Here is a 21,897-nt window from a genome sequence, read left to right on the forward strand (position 1 = left end):
AAAAGTTCACTCTGCCAAGTATCATGTAGATGCACTAAGGACTGAGGATGAGACTGGTATTGGTAGAGGTGTCAGACAGGTGTATTTTTGCTGGCAACACTTTCAAGAAAATACGTGTGCTGAGAAAATACCAGGTAAGGCACTAGGAAAAACAAGAACTTGCTTCAAACAGATGTTAAAGATATTGGTCTAATTTTGCAGATCCATTCCTTTTACCTTCTTATGTACTTTTTTCCAGTCTCTTGGGATTTTTTTGCTTGGTGAGAGATTCCCCACAAGTGCAAGCTAAGTACGGGACCAATGCCGAAAAGTACCGTACTCTCTATAAAAAAGAAACTGGGTTTCTATTTGAACCTGGTGTCTCACTTGCTTTCAACTCTTACATTTGCTACTCAGTGTCAGGAATGACTATTTCTGTGTCCTGAAAATGGGAATCTGGGTTACAGTCAAATGATGGTACGTCTGTACGATCCTCCAGCGTCAATGATTCTTTGAAGGCAGAATTTAAAACACTATTTTTCCTTTTGCTGTCTTCTATTACCAAACTGGTTGCTGAGTGTCTGATTAGAACCTTTCTCCTCGCTTACAAGCAATCTCTTGAATGCGAGGTTGCAAGATCAATTTCAAATGAGGCTCATTTGAAGGAGACGAGTTAACAATTATGACAGGAAAAATATTAGCTGCTTAGCTGCTAATGACTCACCGTGTTCATCAGGAAAGCGACAGAAAATGAGTGTCCGGGAGGTACAGAGATCAATTGGGATGTATGTATTGCACTTCAGAAAATGGACGCCGTCGACATTCAAGAAACGTTCAAAACAAACTAAAAACTTGCATCATGAACACCGAATGGAAAGTGGCGCGCCACAGTGATCACAAAAGTTCTCGCCATCAACATCGAAGGCGAACTCCTTGAGAGTTACGAACCGTGCAGGAATTTCAACGAGGCATCCGCTCTTAAAGATTGCAAGTAGCAGTCTATTGGTGTAACGAGGTGATGAGAAGTGATGGAATGTGATGACATGCAACTGAATGCGAAACAGTCTGCTGTGGAGCTTATCGTGAAACTGGCAATCCTTTAAGGTGTAGCTGCAGATAGTACAGGAGTATGTTTTACAGACACGGATAAAACAAAAATCCAAAGGCTGAATTTTTCCAATGGTTCCTGGTGGTATGAACTGCAATGTCACATACTTTTCAGGGGGGATAGTTTGCTCTAAAGGAGTAGGATTTTTATACACGGACCTAGAATAAAGCAAAAGCAAGTAATTTTGACGAGCTACTGGCCAAAGAACTGCTCATACCATAGCTGTCGCTGTCTTACGCCCATTTCCACACGCTTGCTTGCTGTAAGGTAAATATTCCTTATTGTCCTTGCAAGATCACGCACACGAGAAAGAATCATAGAGGTAGAGCACCTCCACCATCTCGCAGCACAATAAATAAATTTCCAGCCAATTTACCATCGAGATTAACAGTCAGCATAACTGTATATGAATACGTTAAGGCATTTGTGTTAGTTGATCTTGATACAACTTTCTCAGTACCTCTAAATTCCAGGGTTCCTTTCATATGTGATTACACTTCAAATCCCAACTGATCGGAGTTGAAAAGAAATTCCTTACTGAACGATGGCATAAGTTTGTCTATCACATCTACAAATTTTCTGGCCGACTCCTCAGTTTTCTGTGCATCATAAAGTTGACGCTTTGTTTGAAATCTTGTTACCTTACGTCTTCTAAGTGTGCAAAACTGTTTGAAGTTATGCAGTCATACACTACTTCCCTTGAAATAACTGTAATCTACGTCGCGTGCAGTTTGGTGTGCATAACATAGGTCATTGTCACCCACATCCAATAAATTGAATCAAGCATCCCTGAAATGCACAAACACCAGTTTTTGTAACAAGTGCGTCTTGCCCTCCCTTGAAAATTGTTAGTTTTTCTTATGCACTACACGGTCACATTGCTGCGGACTTATTCGAAATCTGTTCATAATTGCTTTTTTACTATGCTGCAGATGATCTTCCATGTATGAAATTATATTTAGTACCAGCTCATTGGACAACGATTGTACTTCTTTTCACTGGACACGGGATTTTTGGCTCCTTGTCAGGCATGGATTATGAACTACATGGCTAGACACTTATCACTTTCACTTGCAGCGCGTAGTGTCATCATTGCATATCTCACGTGCATAGTCCAGACAGTCGAGCGTATACGACACCACACATTCCACTGACTCATCTTGCAGAAACACTAATATTTCATCTGCCACTTCTTTCTCACTCTGTAAAATTCCTTGGGTTCCTTTCCGATGTAATCTCAACTTTGGGAGCTGTTGTTGTAGATATAATGCAATGTTTGCTTTGTTTATCGTTGCAATTGCTCAGCTTTGTATCAACACCACTAACACTGTAGCACTGTTGTGAGTTATTCGTTCACTAAGCAGTTCAACTACGCTCCATAGCCTCATGCTGTGTTTACCATTGGATGCCTTCAATCCCGGCCTCTATTGTCATTAGGAGTCAGTATTGTGGTTGCATGGTAGACAATATGTGGGGATTTGAATGCATCATCACTGGCCTTTTGCGACCTCGCACTCAAGGGGTTCCTTTTTAGTGGGTCACAAATTTCTCGGATTCACGGCAAGGCCTTTCTCTAACATGTAAGAGTGGAATTTGTTTCACACATCGATTATTTTATAGCTGCACGAATTTCTACCAACTTTTGTCTGTCAACATTTCTGCGCGATTTTTCGAACCAAGAATGCAACAATCTTTCTCAGAATTTCCAAATTTTCTTATTAAACTACAGTGGGTCTTTCTCGTCCTTGCCGGCTGAAGTGGCCGTGCGGTTAAAGGCGCTGCAGTCTGGAACCGCAAGACCGCTACGGTCGCAGGTTCGAATCCTGCCTCGGGCATGGATGTTTGTGATGTCCTTAGGTTAGTTAGGTTTAACTAGTTCTAAGTTCTAGGGGACTAATGACCTCAGCAGTTGAGTCCCATAGTGCTCAGAGCCATTTGAACCATTTTTTTTCTCGTCCTTAATCCATTGACTCAGCACATACACTGATGGGAAAAAATCACAATATCAAAAAATAATTAATGTAGCGTAATGAAGTTCCACAAATACATTTGTCTGGGTAATATATTTAAGTGACTAACATTACAAGATCACAGGTTAATGTAAATGCGAGATAAGCAACTGTGGTGCATTAATAACCTGTATAACTGCCAGAACATTGAATCCGCATTGTGTTGTACGGGTGACAGATGTCAGTTTGTGGGATGGAGTTCCATACCTGTTGCACTTGGCCGGCCAAGGAAACATGTTGACACTCCATAGAACGCATTGGGTTACAACAGTAGTATGCTGGCGAACGTTATCTGTTGGAAAACACCCCCTGGAATGCTGTTCATGAATGGCAGCGCAGCAAGTCGAATCACCAGATTATGAACAAATTTGCAGTCGGGGTGCTTGGGATAGCCTTGAGAGTGCTGGTGATGTCATATGAAATCGCACCCCAGATCATAACTCTAGTTATAGGTCCAGTGTGTCCATCAAGCAGACAGGTTGGCTGAGAGCCCTCAGCTAGCCTCCTCCTAACCAACTCACGGTCATCACGGGCACAGAGACTGAAACAGCTCTCATCAGAGACCACAGCAGACTTTCACACTGTCCTCCAATGAGCTCTCGCCTAACACCAATGAAGTCATAAATGGCGGTGGTTTGGGGTCAGTGGAATGCTCGCTACAGGGCGTCTGGTTCGGAGCTGTTCTTGAAGTAATCAATTCGTACCACTTAGTTGTGTGACTGAGATGTAAACTGCTGCTCAAATTGCTGCTGCAGATGCAGTGCGATGCGCCAGAGCTATGCGCCGAACGTGATGGTCTCCCCTCTCAGTAGTGCCACATGGCCATTTGGAGCCTTGTCTTCTTGCGGCTGTACTTTCCCAAGACCACCGCTGACAGAAATTATGTACAGTGGCTACATTCCTGCCAAGTCTTTCTGCAGCATCACAGAAGGAACATCGAGCTTCTCTTAGCTTTATTATATTGCCTCATTCAACCTTATTAAGGTGTTTATAATGGCGTCTATGTCGCCTGAAAGGCATTCTTGACTAACATCATTTCACAACGCCCAGTCTCAAATATAAGTAATGCTCAGGAGCGTTCCAGCATGTATTTGTAGCAAACCCGACTTGCATCATCCAGTGACGCCACTAGTATCACTTTTGTGCAACTGGTGCAAAATTTGAATGGACATCATCTTTCAGATGTAGAAACACTCCTACTAGCTGTCGTTTATGCTTCGTGGCCGAGCGGTTCTGGGCACTTCAGTCCAGAACCGCGCTGCTGCTACGGTCGCAGGTTCGAATCCTGCCTCGGCCATGGATGTATGTGATGTCCTTAGCTTAGTTAGGTTTAAGTAGTTATAAGTCTAGGGGACTGATGACCTCAGATGTTACGTCCCATAGTGCTCAGAGCCATTTGAACCATTTTGTCGTTTATGTAACACAGCTACTTACTGGTACCTCGATTTCTTTTCCGTCAGTGTACTTCTTCAGATCCTGATTTACATTCAGTTTAAAATTTTCCCATAATTCCTGTATGTCCGTCGTATTGGAACTAAATGACGTCCATACATTGTCGAAGTAGGATGTTAGGAACAGCTTAACTGCCCTTTCTAGCATAAAAACTCTCCTAATCTTCTTGATGGACCTATTAACTTGTGTAATCATCATTACAGTGATGAATTCGTGATCAATAATCCCTGTCTCTATACTGACACTATCAATAAAGTCAGGCATGTTTGTAACTGCAAGGTCTAAATTATCTCCATTGTGTTTAGGTTGTGCGAAGTAGCTGTTCAAAACTGTTTTCTGTGAAAATGTCCAGAACTATTTCACAAGACTATCTGCCGATATCACCTGCAATGAATCTACAGGGTAGTCCATTGATCGTGACCGGGCCAAATATCTCACGAAATAAGCGTCAAACGAAAAAACTACAAAGAACGAAACTTGTCTAGCTTGAAGGGGGAAACGATATGGCGCTATGGTTGGCCCGCTAGATGGTGCTGCCATAGGTCAAAAGGATATCAACTGCGTTTTTTTAAAATAGGAACCCCCATTTTTTATTACATATTCGTGTAATACGTAAAGAAATATGAATGTTTTAGTTGGACCGCTTTTCTCGCTTTGTGATAGATGGCGCTGTAATAGTCACAAACATATGGCTCACAATTTTAGACGACCAGTCGGTAACAGGTAGGTTTTTTAATTTAAAATACAGAATGTAGGTACGTTTTAACATTTTATTTCGGTTCTTCTAATGTGATACATGTACCTTTGTGAACTTATCATTTCTGAGAACGCATGCTGTTACAGCGTGATTACCTGTAAATACCACATTAATGCAATAAATGCTCAAAATGATGTCCGTCAACCTCAATGCATTTGGCAATACGTGTAACGACATTCCTCTCAACAGCGAGTAGTTCGCCTTCCGTAATGTTCCCACATGCATTGACAATGCGCTGACGCATGTTGTCACGCGTTGTCGGTGGATCACGATAGCAAATATCCTTCAAATTTCTCCACAGAAAGAAACCCGGGGACGTCAGATCCGGGGAACGTGCGGGCCATGGTATGGTGCTTCGACGACCAATCCACCTGTCATGAAATATGCTATTCAATACCGCTTCAACCGCACGTGAGTTATGTGCCGGACATCCATCAAGTTGGAAGTACATCGCCATTCTGTCATGCAGTGACACATCTTGTAGTAACATCGGTAGAACATTACGTAGGAAATCAGCATACATTGCACCATTTAGATTGCCATCGATAAAATGGGGGCCAATTATCTTTCTTCCCATAATGCCGCACCATACATTAACCCGCCAAGGTCGCTGATGTTCCACTTGTTGCAGCCATCGTGGATTTTCCGTTGCCCAATAGTGCATATTATGCCGATTTACGTTACCGCTGTTCGTGAATGACGCTTCGTCGCTAAATAGAATACGTGCAAAAAATCTGTCATCGTCCCATAATTTCTCTTGTGCCCAGTGGCAGAACTGTACACGACGTTCAAAGTCGTTGCCATGCAATTCCTGGTACAAAGAAATATTGTACGGGTGCAATCGATGTTGATGTAGCATTCTCAACACCGACGTTTTTGAGATTCCCGATTCTCGCGCAATTTGTCTGTTACTGATGTCCGGATTAGCCGCGACAGCAGCTAAAACACCTACTTGGGCATCATCATTTGTCATTACAGAATGAGTTTAATGCCTGTTTCCATTCACCTAGATTTTATGATAAAGTGATTCTTAGGAGATTCAGTGTTTTGTAGACAAACATTTTTCTGTGCTACGCTTGATACTTTCGAGAGTTTCTATGTAAACAAAAGTAATACTACAACTGTAAACAATTGGGAGATGTAGGATATCAGAAACATAGATATTATTCTAGAGATTATTTGCATCACTTACGGTGTTGAGAGAAAACCAAACTCTCTGAAGACTTGCAAACAATCTTGGAAGAGAACCTTCGTTTCTTCATAATTTTCTGGACTGGCAGTCTGTTCTAGTGAAGTATTCCAACAGTCAACTGTAAAGGTAATCCGTTCTTAATCACATTCAAGTAAATATAAATATAATGTCTTAGAGCTATAAATGCAAGGGGAATTGACTTCTAAACATGTCTATAACTTCAGTGTATGCTTCTGTTACAGTAGATCTAGAATCTACGAAATACTTTTATAAATCTAGAAACTACTTTTATACCATGAAGATTTTAGTAATTCACAACCAGATGATTTGTTATACAGTTACCTACTAAATGGAAATGAGTCATATGCATACATTACATAACAAAATGCTAATGTAAATATCTAAAATTTGTATAACAATCCTGCATATTTAAAACAAAAACCTTCCATAATAGATGAGCAGACGTTATCATTGTGCTTCATGGGGATTATACCTGGACTTAAAACAGACAGCATTTATATTGTGTGGATGGTGTGGACAAGACAGTGGATTACTTTTGAATTACTGCTGGCATTAAGCTGGATTTCATGAACCTGTTAGATAGTTTATTGATTCACTAGATTAGATTAGTATTTATTTTTCATTCCAAAAATCCACAGTGAGAATGTTCTTAAGGCTGTAGAACACATCATGCAACAAGAAAACAATAAATAGAAAACGTTATAAATATTTACATAGAAAAAAGGTATATTAGCATATCTTTCACAGATGCAAAGCGAAATGGTCCTTATGGAAATGGAATAAAAAGTGTCAAATGCATTTTCATTCAAAAGGCAACAACAAATCTGTTAAAAACATGTAAAAGTACAATACACTGAGGTGCACATGATAGTTCTTAGGCTATTGTAGCCACACATCATCAAAGAGAAAAAACAGATTACAGCACTTATTTACATTGATGACATTACTGCACAGAAAAGTACTGAAGTCAGATGTTTTGTAATACCCACATTGTCTGATACTATCAATAATATATACACATCAGCCAGTTCTACTAAGAAATTGATCAATGATATAGAAGGAGCTGGCTACCAATAAATTGTTTTGGCTGCTCTGACACTGATATGTATTAGTAGTTAATTTTATTATGGATGTTGGCAAGTTATTGGAAACGTGTGGTGTCTTCCAGATTAATGGACACCCTTCTGGACCAAAGAAAATGACTTTAAATCTTCTGAACATTATTCTTATTTATAGTACTGATTCCATTAACTGCTCTGTTCGTTTGAGAAATAGGTATAATGTAAATGACAAATTAAATTAAGAAGTAAATACACTCTCCAAGCACATTAATGTGACCACCTGTCATAACCCTGAATAACCACCTTCTGCAGCATGAGACATGCAGGAAGAAAGTCAGTGAGGTTCTGGAAGGTACCAACAGGGATGTGGAACCATGCCGATTACAGTGCCATGGCCAGCTGTGTTAGGTTTCTCAGTTGAGGATCCATGCCTTGTACAGCCCAACCGAGATGGCCCCACGGATTCTCGATTGAGTTTAAATCTGGGGAGTTTGGTGCCCAGGGGAATACAATACACTCATCCTAGGGCTTTTCGAACCAAACATTGTGTGATGCGTTCCACTGTCCTACTAGTATATTCCACCATGCCGAGAAAAAACTAACTGCTTGCAGGGGTGGAAATGGTCCCCGTTGATAGATGCATACTTGTGTTGAATCATTATACAGTACTGAATAACGAGATCACCCAGGGAATGCCACGTAAACATTATCCAGACGATAATTCTCCCTCAGGTTGCAGGGTGCTTGCATTTAGACATGTCACACCATATATGCCTATCTATCCAATGGAGCATAAAGGCGATTCACCTGAAAAGGCCACTTGTTGCCACTCAGTGGACTTCCAGTTGTGGTACTGACATGCAAATTTCTGCATTCTTTGCTGATGAACAGCAATTATCATGGATGCAGGAACCAGCAAAGTTTGCTGAACAGTTATTGAGAAAATACTGTTGGTAGCTCCTTAGTTCATCTGGGTGGTCAGTCATTCAACAGTTGCATGTATATCCACCCACACAGATCTCCACAGCCGTCTTTCATCCCTGTCATCTATGGCCCATGGTGCACCACAGTTGCCTCAGTACCAGTTTTGCATAGTGCCATTTTGCCATGCATGGTATAATATAACCATGGGAGCACACAAACAGTTTACAAACTTAGCCATTACTGACATGCTCCAACCTTGGGCCGAAAGTCAATGATCATACCAATTTGGACATCATATAAATTACTCTGTTTTTATTTATGTTTATTTTGAATTTTCTTTTATTAGTTATTTGTGTTTTAATTAGTGTTGCTTTTTTAACTTTATTAGAGCGTAAGGTTTTAGGTTACATTCAAATTCAGTGGACTTCCAGTTGTGATACAGCAATGACTGCACTGTTTTCCATGTCATCCCCATATGCTTTATATAACTCCACTGCTAGTGCTGCCACCTGCCATCCAAGTGGTTATTGCACATTGAGGCCGAACATAAGCAATGGTCACATTAATGTGACTGGACCGTATGCATTGTGAAGTAGTATTTTCCCCAGACCACTGAGGACTTGCTTGTGTTCATACCACAAATAACTTGTGATACATATTTGGACTCTAAAAAGGTTCAGCTTGGTTTGATGAGGTACCACAAGTATCTAGCACGATATTATGGAACAGAAGTACGTGAAATATGTTAGCTTTATAATTTTTACATCACATTTGTCTGACAGCATCCACATTTCAAATAAAGATTTGTTTATGTGCTTCGGCATTTTTGTAGTAGCTCTTCCCAGTTGAATTTATCATCAAGCTGTAATATCAAGAAATTAACAGGGTCAAACTCCTTTACTAGCATTTTATCATATTTTAGACATATACTGGGGAGAAACCTCTTACAAGTTCAATTTGGTGATAAAGAACTGGCTTGGAACAATTCATGGTGTTTATAAAAAAAAACATTAACTGATTTTACGAAAACAATATTCGATTTTCAATTCGTTTCAATCCCTGTATCATCTTCAAACAAAACAAACTTAGCATCTGGTAATATTGCTGATGATAACACAACTTAAGGCTCTAAGATGGAATTAGTTCCCGGTTGAATGACACCTGATTGCTTAACACAGCACTCCTTCCTACTGACGCTCTTTGTTTCCTATCAGAGAAGCACGATTGGAACCATACTGGAGTATTTCCTGTTACCTCATAATATTCTAATTTACTTGAATGGACGTTGTGATTTACACAGTTAAATGCCTTTGACAAATGAGAAAATATATCAGTAGTCTGTAATTTACTGTGAAGTAAATAAAATACATTCTTCCATATGTGTAAATAGCCTCCTCAATATCAGAACCCTTTAGAAATCCGAAATGTGATTTTGACTACAAATTTTTTGTAGTCAGATGGTTAAGGATTTAACAGTACATTACATACTCTAAAAATTTCGAGAATGCTGAGACTGGACTGAAATTTGGTGGTAATTCTTTGTCTCCTTCCTTAAATAGAGGCTTAATTTCAGCATATTTCAACCAATCGGGAAATGTTACACTGATAAATGACTGATTAGACAAATAAGTTAATATGTTGCTCAACTCAGAAGGGTGCTCTTTAATTAAAGCACACCCGGCTAGCCGCACGGTCTAACGCGCTGCTTCCCGAGCGGGAAGGCGTGCTGGTCCCCGGCACGAATCCACCCGCGCAGATTAGTGTCGAGGTCCGGTATTCCGGCCAGCCTGTGGATGGTTTTTAAGGCAGTTTTCCATCTGCCTCGGCGAATGCGGGCTGGTACCCCTTATTCTGCCTCAGTTACATTATGTCGGCGACTGCTGCGCAAACATTGTCTCCACGTAGACGTACACCATAATTACTCTACCACGCAAACATTTGGGGCTTCACTCGTCTGGTATGAGACGTTCCCGGGTGGAGGGGGGGTCCACTGGGGGCCGAACCGCACAATAAATCTGGGCTGGCTCGGTGTGGACGGCGGCGGTGGGTTTGGGTATACTGCAGTGGCCTGTTGTGGGGTTGTGAACCACCGAGGGCTATGGCGGGATGAAACCTCTCCGTCGTTTCTAGGTATGCGGTTTAATACACACACACACACACACACACACACACACACACACACACACTTTAATTACGTTAGTTGTGCGTCTTATGACTATATCTTTTATTGTGTTCAGTGTTCGAACATTCACAATAACTCATATTGTCTTTGTTACCTGATGTGACAATATTTTTCTCACAATGCGTTTGATGTGATGCCTGTATTACTGTCTTCAGTATTTTCCAGTATGTCTTATGACATTACAGCATCAAAATCAGCGCTGTTTCTGACTGGCAATTACAGTTTACTTTTTGTCTAACAGTAAACTTTTATTCCCTTAATAATCCATGGATTCCTTATAGTCATTTGTCTATTCTATGTTATTTCGAGGAAGGAAACAGGTTTCAAGTAAGGTAAGTGTGGTGTCACCGCCAGACACCACCCTTGCTAGGTGTTAGCCTTTAAATCGGCCGCGGTCCGTTAGAATACGTCGGACCCGCGTGTCGCCACTATCAGAGATTGCAGACCGAGCGCCGCCACACGGCAGGTCTAGAGAGACTTCCTAGCACTCGCCCCAGTTGTACAGCCGACTTTGCTAGTGATGGTTCACTGACAAAATACGCTCACATTTGCCGAGACGATAGTTAGCATAGCCTTCAGCTATGTCATTTGCTACGACCTAGCAAGGCGCCATTATCAGTTACTATTGATATTGTAAATAATGTACAGACAAGAGCTACGTTCAACATTAATGGATTAAAGTTAAGTATTTCACCAGTTACCTCCTTTTTTCTGAAGTCTAAATTCCTTGTCCTGTTCCAGACCTCACGCCAGCCTGCGTGAGCTTAAACGCGTGCCTTTCGGCTTCCTCTAAAATTCGTGGGTTGGCTCTCCTGCCAATCCACAACAGTAAGGGCTTTGTTGACAAAAATTTTGTATTTCTGAGTTAAGCCATGAGCACTGTAAATATCACTGCAGTTCATTCCTTTGAGGCATTTTCTTAAATCAGTTTTTGGCTTAGTGTCTACCCTCTTGAACTCAGGTTTAGTTTATTTTGTATCCTGATAAGTATTAAGATTTAATGATAGGATCTACAGTTCATGGCCTCAGATGGTATTGACTATTGGATTTGTAATATAAATTTGTCCATTAGACCTTGTGACAAAGCAGGCTGACTCCCACCATCCTACTTTGTATACACTCCTATTTCTTGTATTAAGGTCTGCATAACATTTTCACCAATTTTCATTTCAAAATTCCAATGTTTAAGTTCCTACATTAAGTTCATGTTACCGAAATTGTGAAAACTGTAGAAACAAATTCCCCCCACAAAACTATGTTATTAAGATCATCCGATTTGTTGTCCTGTTTGCAATGAATAATTAATTTTGTCAGAAATGTTGGCCATCAAAGTTATTGCAATTATAAAATTTTGTACACTTAACCATAAGGAAAATCTTATGAGCTAATAGGTAAATGCAAAAGGATGACCACTTTCCAATCAAAGAGCCATTTTTCTCATTTTCAGTAACGTTTTTATATTAGCATAAACTTAATTTAAAATATATTATTAATTGAATATTTCACCTGGCCCAAACTTTCACTACCAATTATAACAAACCATTATAGATTCCGGTAACTGTTGATATACTTTTGATTGCCTTATTTTTCTCAATCTGTTGAGTCCAATATTAATGAGCAAGAGTCCCTAACTAAAAATTATTAAATTTTCAATAACAAAATTTTAACACAAGATGGATCCCATTGGCATGAACCCAGGATTTCCGCTGCATAGGCATAAGTCAGTACTGAATAATTTATTGGCTGCTGCTTATACCAAATAATATATAAGCGAAATAATATAATAATCTTCTCAAACAATGAAAGGCAAAAATTCTTACCTACAGAAGTACCTGGAGTAAGTCTTTACAAGACCAAAACAAGCCATTTCAGTCATTCTGGTCATTCTGCTCTTAGTCTTTGCCTACTATAGTTTCAGGCTAGCTGGTCTGCCATTTAGCCCAGCCTTGGGAATCATTTGTGTTGCCTCTGTTCATTTAATTCAGGCTGAGAGAACTTAATTTACAGCTGTGAGCAGTAGACATCAAAATGTGCAAGTTACTGTCCAGTTGAATAATATTTGTAGCTATAGTAACAGTTCTGTGATCTTTTCTCCTTAACTGCATACGAAGCAACATGTAATCATCGAGCGAGGTGGCACAGTGGCTAGCACACTGGACTCGCCGGGAGGACGACTGTTCATTCCCGCGTCCGGCCATCCTGATTTAGGTTTTCCGTGATTTCCCTAAATCGCTCAAGGCAAATGCCTGGTTGGGTCCTTTGAAAGGCCACGGCCGATTTCCTTCCCTAATCCGATGAGACCGATGACCTCGCTGTTTGGTCTCCTCCCCCAAACAACCGAACCGAGCCGAACATATGCTGTCTTCGTTTTTGAAGAAATGAGAACTATTAAGCTCCACGTATGTCTGTCTGTAAACACTGTTAGAGACTGTAAGAGACCTGGACATCACCGGTAGGATCTTAAGGATGTGGTGAAATATTGGTGAACTTCCAGTTTTAAACTTAAAAAAAGAAGCTTCTGGCTATACATTTAAAGGATAGTTCCTACATCAGCAGTTTCAGGTTGTGATCCAGCGAAACTGTGCAGGCTTATACCACAATGGGTAGATTTAGTTACGTGACAGTCTTTATATAAAGATATCAAAGGCTACTTTTGAGCAGTTAACTAACCTATTAGGGAAGTTAACAGTATAAATTAAGTTGAATCATAACGTTACCGACTGCAATGAATTCTTACTGGAAGCGCCTTTTAGAAAAATCTAATATTTTGGGTTTTGTTGTTAAATAGACCAATACAGCTTTGTAGTTATTTATGAGCAGATTAAAATTACCCTCAGGGATTGGTATACATTTACTATCATCAGGGTTTATTATGAAATTCTACTTTGTTTTTACATTCATCCATATACTGCCCTAGCCAAACTTCGTAAATGTCTGTTTTCTAAAATTTATGACAGTTCCTGATGGACGTTGCAACTCATCTTTCTCCTCTCCTCTTCACTGCTCTACAAAAGTGAAGTGTTAACCTAAATCCTGTAACACTTAACACATCTATACCAGCAGTCACATATTCAGAGAGACTGATTATGACAGCTGGGTTTTATTATCAATTCATCAAAGCAGAAAAGTAGTACTTTAAAATTACTTCTCAGTCCTCAAATAAATACAACATTTTTTTCCTTACATCCTTTTCTAAAAAGCCACTTATATCACTTCATGAAATGTAGGCCCCCAACAGTTTGTATAACAAAGTAATTTTTAGAAGTGATATTTGGTTCTAATTCGATACCGGGAAATAATCTGTGCAGCCAATCTCAGATGTTTTGCTAGCACAGTTATATAATCGTGCTGTAAAGGATTAAGACGATTCGCTGCAATCAGTAATAGGTTCTCCATTGAACCTAGTGTTATAGCCTACTGCAACGTATTTATATGTGACTCACAGGGTTGTATGTTAAATACACTGCTTACAGACCCGAACATCCACAACAACTCCGTTCTGAGATTGTTATACCTCCTCAGTTTTGAAAACTTAATATATGCGTGGAAATGAATGTCTGTACCAAATGCATACTTTCCCACAGCGAAACAATGCACCCGAATACTAAGGTTCTCTATGCAGCAGCCTATAAATCAGCATTTACAGCCAATGGCGTAAGCATCAATTGTAATCACAAACTCACTTTCGAGTCTGTCATTGCTGCCAGCAACTTGCATTTACGCAGTATCCACAGGATCGGTGGTGCCTACACCAGACAAGACAATCTTGGAACAGCATGAAGAGGTGGTTGTTATATTATGCGTTAAGTCTTAGTCACTGAATATTCTTTGTTATCATTCTTGAGCTCTGTTCCACTAACACATACACCCATATAAACGGATAGGGTTTCTTTAAACAACGTAATTTCACATTTACACTTCTCTTCAGTAGTTCTATAATCAGCAACACCACCAAAAGTTGTAGAGTGCTCAGATTTCAGCATTACCGTAAATATCAAATTGTAGTTTTGACCATATAGTTTCCAACAAACTGGTATTGGCAGTAATGTCAGAATATAAGATCTCTACTCCTGTTTGTGGTGCTGCTGATTACAGTACTATTGAAGCGAAGTACAAATGCGAAAATACATTGTTTAAAGAAATGCCACCTATTTGCACGCGTCAGAACCAGCTTTAAGCACGTGAAAACGGTGCAATCGGTGCACGGGTTTCCGAGCTTCTTTGGACCCTACGCAAAGACTTAGAAGATAATTTTAAAACTATCACCTGAAATGTTGGTATTACTGATAAACTGAAAAAGAAGTAAGATGTTTCTCAAACAAATTGTAATTTTTAATACGCATGTAATGTAGTTCAAGTATATACCCATTGTGAAACGACTACGTGGCTACTGGGCCGAGTTGAGTGGCCGTGCGGTTTGAGGCGCCATGTCATGGATTGCGCGGCTACTCCCGTCGGAGGTTCGAGTCCTCCCTCGGGCATGGGTTTGTGTGTGTTGTTCTTAGCATAAGTTAGTTTAAGTAGTGTATAAGTCTAAGGACCGATGACCTCAGCAGTTTGGTCCCTTAGGAATTCAAACACACACGCGCTACAGGTTGTACATCACTGAAAACTATAGCTGCATCGGAGTCGATGGAACTAAAGACTATGATAGGGACGTGCGATGGTAGTATCTATCGTTGACAGATAGCTATTGCTCATCCTAAATAAAGAGATACGCGATTCATTGTCTCTCAGCGTCCCTTCACGCCCTTGCAACTCATTGGAGTGGTTAACGACCAAGCATTACATTCATCAGCAAGCCAATGTCTCTCAAAGACTAATTTGTTTACTATCGTGAGTTTAACTGTACGTTTCCAGTTCACACTGCTTCATATGTTGCGGGTGTGTTCCGGGTTAAAGCTTAAAACTTTTTCTGTGCTGTGAAGTTTAAAATACCGAAACGGAAATGTCTCGTAGCAGGGACAGAGTTAGGGAATACGACTCAGGTGCTCAAAACAACAAGAGAAGCTCTATTATGAACCATTTTTGAAATCACAAAAAGGCCCTTTCGACAAGTTTCTTCAGCTAACATCTTCACGGATTAAAAATAAAACTGAAGTATGCTCCTATGGCGAAGGCATTAACAGTAGCCTCTCATCATGTAGTGCTCTAGATGAAAATGAAAATATAGTATTGGAATGCGAACCTCTTGCTATCCCGCAATGACGCAGGCCTGCTAGTAGCGATCGTGAAATAATCAAACATCGGAATCCAGGCACTTGGCCTAAGACGATAACATCCTCCATGATAGATGGAATTTTACAGAATGACGCTACTAGACTTGTAAATTTTTATATTCCTTTAACCCTCGCATTACCAAGCGGGGTATTCTGACTACCCCAGGTTGATTTTTTCCCTATAATAATGTTATCTGAAGGGCCACATGGCTGTGGTTTCATGACTTTGTACTAAAATCACTGACGTTGAATTCACACTCACTACTGTCTAATTTGTTTGGCTTTATCACTGTTATTCAAGTCATTTATTGGTTGGATTGTGAGACTGCCCCGCTTGGTATGAAACGTCTTATTTTCTTACTTGTAGAAAAGAAGATTTGGGGAAATATATCTGTCATTCATCTTTTTTGAGTTTTGCCATAGATCCAATGTTTGTTATTGTTGCTGGTTACTATTGTTGAGTTGAATTTGACGTTCACTGTTGAGCTGACATTACACGAGTCAGTATTTCATCTGCAAATAAGAATGTCCAAAGGACTTTTTAGCAAAGAGATCATGGAAATTTTATACAATTCTGATTTCAGTGACGATGAAAATGAATGGGACATTGACAATGAACTGAATGAATATATGGAACCTCTTGATAAAGACCATATCATAGCATCAGATGAAGCTGATGATGAACTATCAGAAGACTCTACACTTTCATGTGAAGAAGTAGAAGAGGATGAAGAAGAAGAAGAAGAAGGACACTGGAGATTTGTTTGTTTCCAGAAGTGGACTACAATTTTCAAGTCAACCACCAAGAGGTGGGCGTCGTCAACGTCGCAACATTTTGAACGTAACACCTGGCCCAGTGAATGATGAAAAAACAATCAAAACAATAACAGTGTCATTTTTATTATTTATCTCACCGAAAATCGTGGACATCATTGTAGAAGAAACAAACAGGGAAGCCAAAAGAGTAATTTCTTTGTGGAATGCAGCTCATTCTTCGAACAAAACGACATGGAGAGATATAAACGCAACTGAAGTGTCCGCTGTATTAGCTATTCTAATAGGAGCTGGTCGAACTCATGGACATCACACAAGTGCTTCCGATCTGTGGAGAGGTAATGTTGCTTTCGGCAATCATACTTTTCTGCTGCCATGTCAAGAAACCCAATTTTTGTCTATACTGAAACTCTTGCGATTTGACAACAGAGACACAAGAGCACAGGGAATTGAAGAAACCAAGGACAAGCTACAAGCCATCAGGGTAGTGTTCGACAAATTTCAGTCTAACTTGTGTAAGAACTTCCATCCTTATGAATACGTGGCTATTGATGAACGATTAGCAACGTACCGAGGAAACTGCCCTTTCAGGGTTTATATGAAGAGCAAGCATGGCAAGTAGACAAATTTCAGTCTAACTTGTGTAAGAACTTCCATCCTTATGAATACGTGGCTATTGATGAACGATTAGCAACGTACCGAGGAAACTGCCCTTTCAGGGTTTATATGAAGAGCAAGCATGGCAAGTAGACAAATTTCAGTCTAACTTGTGTAAGAACTTCCATCCTTATGAATACGTGGCTATTGATGAACGATTAGCAACGTACCGAGGAAACTGCCCTTTCAGGGTTTATATGAAGAGCAAGCATGGCAAGTATGGCATTAAAATTTGGGTTTTTGCTGATGTGAAGACATCTTACTTATTACGGATCCAAATTTACACAGGAATGGTGGACAATACTCGGGAAGTGAATCAAGGACAGAAAGTTGTTTTTGATCTGATGGAACCATTTCTGAATAACGGTCATGGTGTAACAACTGATAATTTTTTCACCAGTTTTCCATTGGCTGCTGAACTACTAAAACGAAACACGACATTGGTTGGTACCTTGCGTTCCAATAAGAAAGAGATTCCGAAGGAATTCTTGCCAAACAGAAAGAGAGAAGTTCACTCTTCAATGTTTGGTTTCACAAATGACTTGACCCTGGTTTCCTATGTTCCAAAGAAGGGAAAGGTACTAATACTACTCTGTACTTAGCATAATGAGAGACAAGTGAGTGGTGAAGAAAGTGAACACAAACCTGAAATCATACTGCACTACAACAAAACCAAGGGTGCTGTAGATAATGGAGACAAAATGGCAAGAGAATAGAGTTGTGTTAGAGGAACGAGGCGGTGGCCACTAAGAATCTTCATGGAAATTATAGATATTGCAGCACTGAATGCATATATTCTGTACACTCAAAGATTTCCTGAATGGCAGAAGAATAACCGAAGCCGACGTAAACTCTTCACGACTGAACTGGCATTTGGACTCAACAAAGGCAACGTGGATGAAAGAACCAAAAATATCATCGGTCTTCATAAAGATGCACAAGATGCACTGGAAGCTTGTGGTATTGCAATTCCTACAGCAGTGATCCAGACCCAGTGTTCCAAGTTACCAACGCCACAACGATGTCAAGATTGCAAGAGAAACGAAGATCGGAAAAAAAGATTCTGTTGTGTAACGTGCAAGAAACCAGTTTGTAATATACACAGAGAAGAAACTGTTGCTGTGAAGTGCATGCAATGCAAAAATGTACTTGACTGAAAAGTTCAAAAAGTCTTATGTTATTTTACTGCAGTGACTGTTGAGGTACATAGATTAACTTTCTGTTCGTTGAGTACTGAATTTAGTGAAAGATATAAAATTTTTTTTGTACTTTGTATCTGTGATCTGTTTAAATACTTCTAATAACCTGAAAAGCTGTTTTTCAATACTAAATAAACCCATTCAATGGAAATAACGAAATTTGAGAACAAATATTACAATGAAACACAAAACTCTTTTGGGGTAGTCCAAATACCCCGCTTGGTAAAATAGAGGTGTGAAAAAGCTTGGTAACGGGAGAGTTAAATGAAAACAGAAGAAAATTTTCACCTCATTTTTTGAAAGAACTTTAGCAATATGAGCCGTGTGGCTCGATCAACGATATTCCCGCCGCCGGTATGGGTCATGTTTCCGGCTGTGCGCGCAGAGCGCATGTCCGCAGCTCGGGGTCGTGCGGTAGCGTTCTCGCTTCCCACGCCCGGGTTCCCGGGTTCGATTCCCGGCGGGGTCAGGGATTTTCTCTGCCTCGTGATGACTGGGTGTTGTGTGCTGTCCTTAGGTTAGTTAGGTTTAAGTAGTTCTAAGTTCTAGGGGACTGATGACCATAGATGTTAAGTCCCATAGTGCTCAGAGCCATTTGAATCATTTTTTTGCAGAGCGCACGCCGACGCCACCTACCGGACCGATCGGGAGCGAGAGAAAAAGACAAGGAAGAGAGCGTGTATTTTGCTTTGGGAACCCGATCAGTAGCGGTGGTTTGGGAACTGTGGCTGACAGCAAGCAGGGTACGTCCAGTATGGGCTGTTTACCCGGGTGACGGCACCGTGGCAAATATGGCTCTGAGCACTATGGGACTTGTTTGCTCACATGTAGTTTTCACACGTAATTTTATATGTTACATGCTAAATTAACTGAATTATTTTGGTAATAACAATCACTGTCGTAATGAAAGAGTACATTAATTATAAAATAAAACTCATTTCAGTAAATGTGTACTAGGCCATAAGTGCCGCGTTTTTGAGTGTTTAAAACTAAAATTTACCATTCAGGTGAAAATAAAGTAGTTCAAAGATGTGTGGTAGTTTTAGACATGTGATGGTTCTGTCAAGTTCTCTTGTTTAAAGGTACCAAATAAAATGTTAGGTGCAACTGTCGATGGTGATTGCCTGATGTGTTACTTTGGTCCAGTCCTACCACCCGACAACCTGTTGTGCTGAGTTTGTGTCGTTGCGTAAAAGGTGTAATTACATGTTGTCTCGACACTTCACAATAGAGAAAAAAGGGATCAAAAATTGGTTGTGTAATCGCCATATACCGACAAAGTGTTTTGTCATTATTGTAAACTTTTTGATTCTCCTTGGAACAAGCTGTCAAGCGATGGACTCTGTGATTGGCTTCATTTAGGAAACAGGCTTCAAGAGCACGAAAAAACCAGTTAACTACGTAGATTTTACAAAGAAATGAACAGAATGTGAGATGTGGTTGAAACAAGAAAGTGGTATTGGTCAACTTGACCTTTAACTACTAGGAAAAGAGAAGGAACATTATCATCAAATTCTATACAGAATTGTGCTCGCCATCACCATCAGCTACCCCGGCTCAGCATAATATGGTCTTAAGAGGAACCAGAGAAAAGCTCTATCAAGAAAATGACGGTAATTTTCTTGGTTTCATTGAAATGATAGCAGAATAGGACCCTATTTTGCAGGGCATCTAAGGCAGGTAAAAACTCAGTCATGTTCATTATCTTGGAAAAAACATTCAAATAAACTCGTAAATTTGCTTGCTAACAAAGTAAAAAACAATTTGGTTAATTTTGTAAAGGAAAGTTAATATTTTTTAGTAAAAAAAGGGTTCAGATGGCTCTAAGCACTATGGGACTTAACATCTGAGGTCATCAGTCCCATAGACTTAGAACTACTTAAACCTAACTAACCTATGGACATCACACACATCCATACCCGAGGCAGGATTCGGACCAGCGACCGTAGCAGCAGCGCGGTTCCGGACTGAAGCGCCTAGAATCGCTCGACCACAGTGGCTGGCTATATTTTAGTCATACTTGATAGTACTACTGATAAAAACCCACGATGAACAAATAACACTGGTCGTTAGGTTTGTAAACTTACTAGAAGACTCACTGTAGAAGAAGACTTTCTGAACGTCACTTCAACGACAGGAGAAAGTTTGACAGAAACCCTTTGGCGAAACTAGATAACTAGGTCTCGATATTCATGGCTGCAACAGAGCGAGGTGGCACAGTGGTTAGCACACTGTGCTCGCATTCAGGAGACCAACTGTTCAAACCCGCGTCCGGCCATCCAGATTTAGATTTTCTGTGATTTCCTTATATCGCTCCAGGAAAATGCTGAGACTTCTCCTGTGAAGGGGCACGGCCGATTTCCTTCCCCATTCTTAACACATCCGAGCTTGTGTTCCGTCCCTAATGATCTCGACGTCGACGGTACGTTAAACTCAATCTTCCTTTCTTTTTTTCATGACTGCAGAGGCCCAATTGACGATAGTGGCGCAAGGTCATGACAGTGCTGTTCAAGTACGAATCCTAAAATGTAATTACAGAGCATTTTGTATGCCATGTGCTAACCACAGTCTGAATCTTGTGTTATCAGATGTGGCAAAAGCAGCTACAATTTTTGGTGAAATTCGGACAATATAAATTGCTGTTGGTGCATCCACTCAGACATGGGAAATGTCACTGAACAGGGTAGCATGTTTAACAGTGAAGCAGCTTTCAGATACTCAAAAGAAAGGTAGGGTGGAGATGGTCTCAGCTATAAGATACCAGGTAAGAGAAGTGAGAGATGCCCTTTTTGAGGTGAGCAAAAGCAGTGATAAATCGAAAACAAAGAGCGAAGCACACTTGCTTGCTGTGGACGAGTTATAGAACTTCGAGTTAACTATAGGCGTTGTCATATGGTATGATCCTTTCTTTGCCATCACCACAGCAAGTAAGGCAAGCAGAAAACACGGACACGGAAGTAGCAATTAAATCCCTCGAAAGTTTAGTGAAGTTTTTTGAGAACTTCCGTGAAGAAGGTTTTGTTAATGTGCAGATAACTGCGAAAGAGATAGCTGAAAGTTTAGTTTGAATGAAAATATTAAGGACGAGGATTGGTAAGAGGACGAAGTAATTTGAAAATGAAAGTGATGAGACGGTTTGCAGGGCACAGCTTCTAGAGAAGAAATACAAAATTAATTTTGTATACCGTGTCGTTGAAACTGTACTAAAACGTTTGAAAGAAAGGTCTGGGCAAGTGACTAAGTATTCCGAAATATTCGGATCTTTGCGTTCTCCAGAACGTTTAAGACACATACAGAAAGTTTAAGATACGAAGAACTGAAAATTCTATGTAAAAAACTTGAGAGAGAGGTCAGTTAAACATA

At 40.2% G+C, this 21,897-nt stretch overlaps 1 protein-coding gene across 1 annotated transcript in view; it reads right to left on the reverse strand.

The window, feature by feature from the left end:
- LOC126249183 (inactive phospholipase C-like protein 2) overlaps positions 1-21,897 on the reverse strand; it is a 703,636-nt gene that overhangs the window by 184,165 nt on the left and 497,574 nt on the right. Inside the window, exon 9 of the mRNA XM_049950838.1 lies at positions 6,498-6,615. Within this exon, the coding sequence (XP_049806795.1) occupies positions 6,498-6,615 (118 nt within the window). The remainder of the gene's footprint in view (positions 1-6,497; positions 6,616-21,897) is intronic.

Source organism: Schistocerca nitens, chromosome 3 (assembly GCF_023898315.1).
Source record: "Schistocerca nitens isolate TAMUIC-IGC-003100 chromosome 3, iqSchNite1.1, whole genome shotgun sequence".
In the NCBI taxonomy this organism is placed as follows: domain Eukaryota; kingdom Metazoa; phylum Arthropoda; class Insecta; order Orthoptera; family Acrididae; genus Schistocerca; species Schistocerca nitens.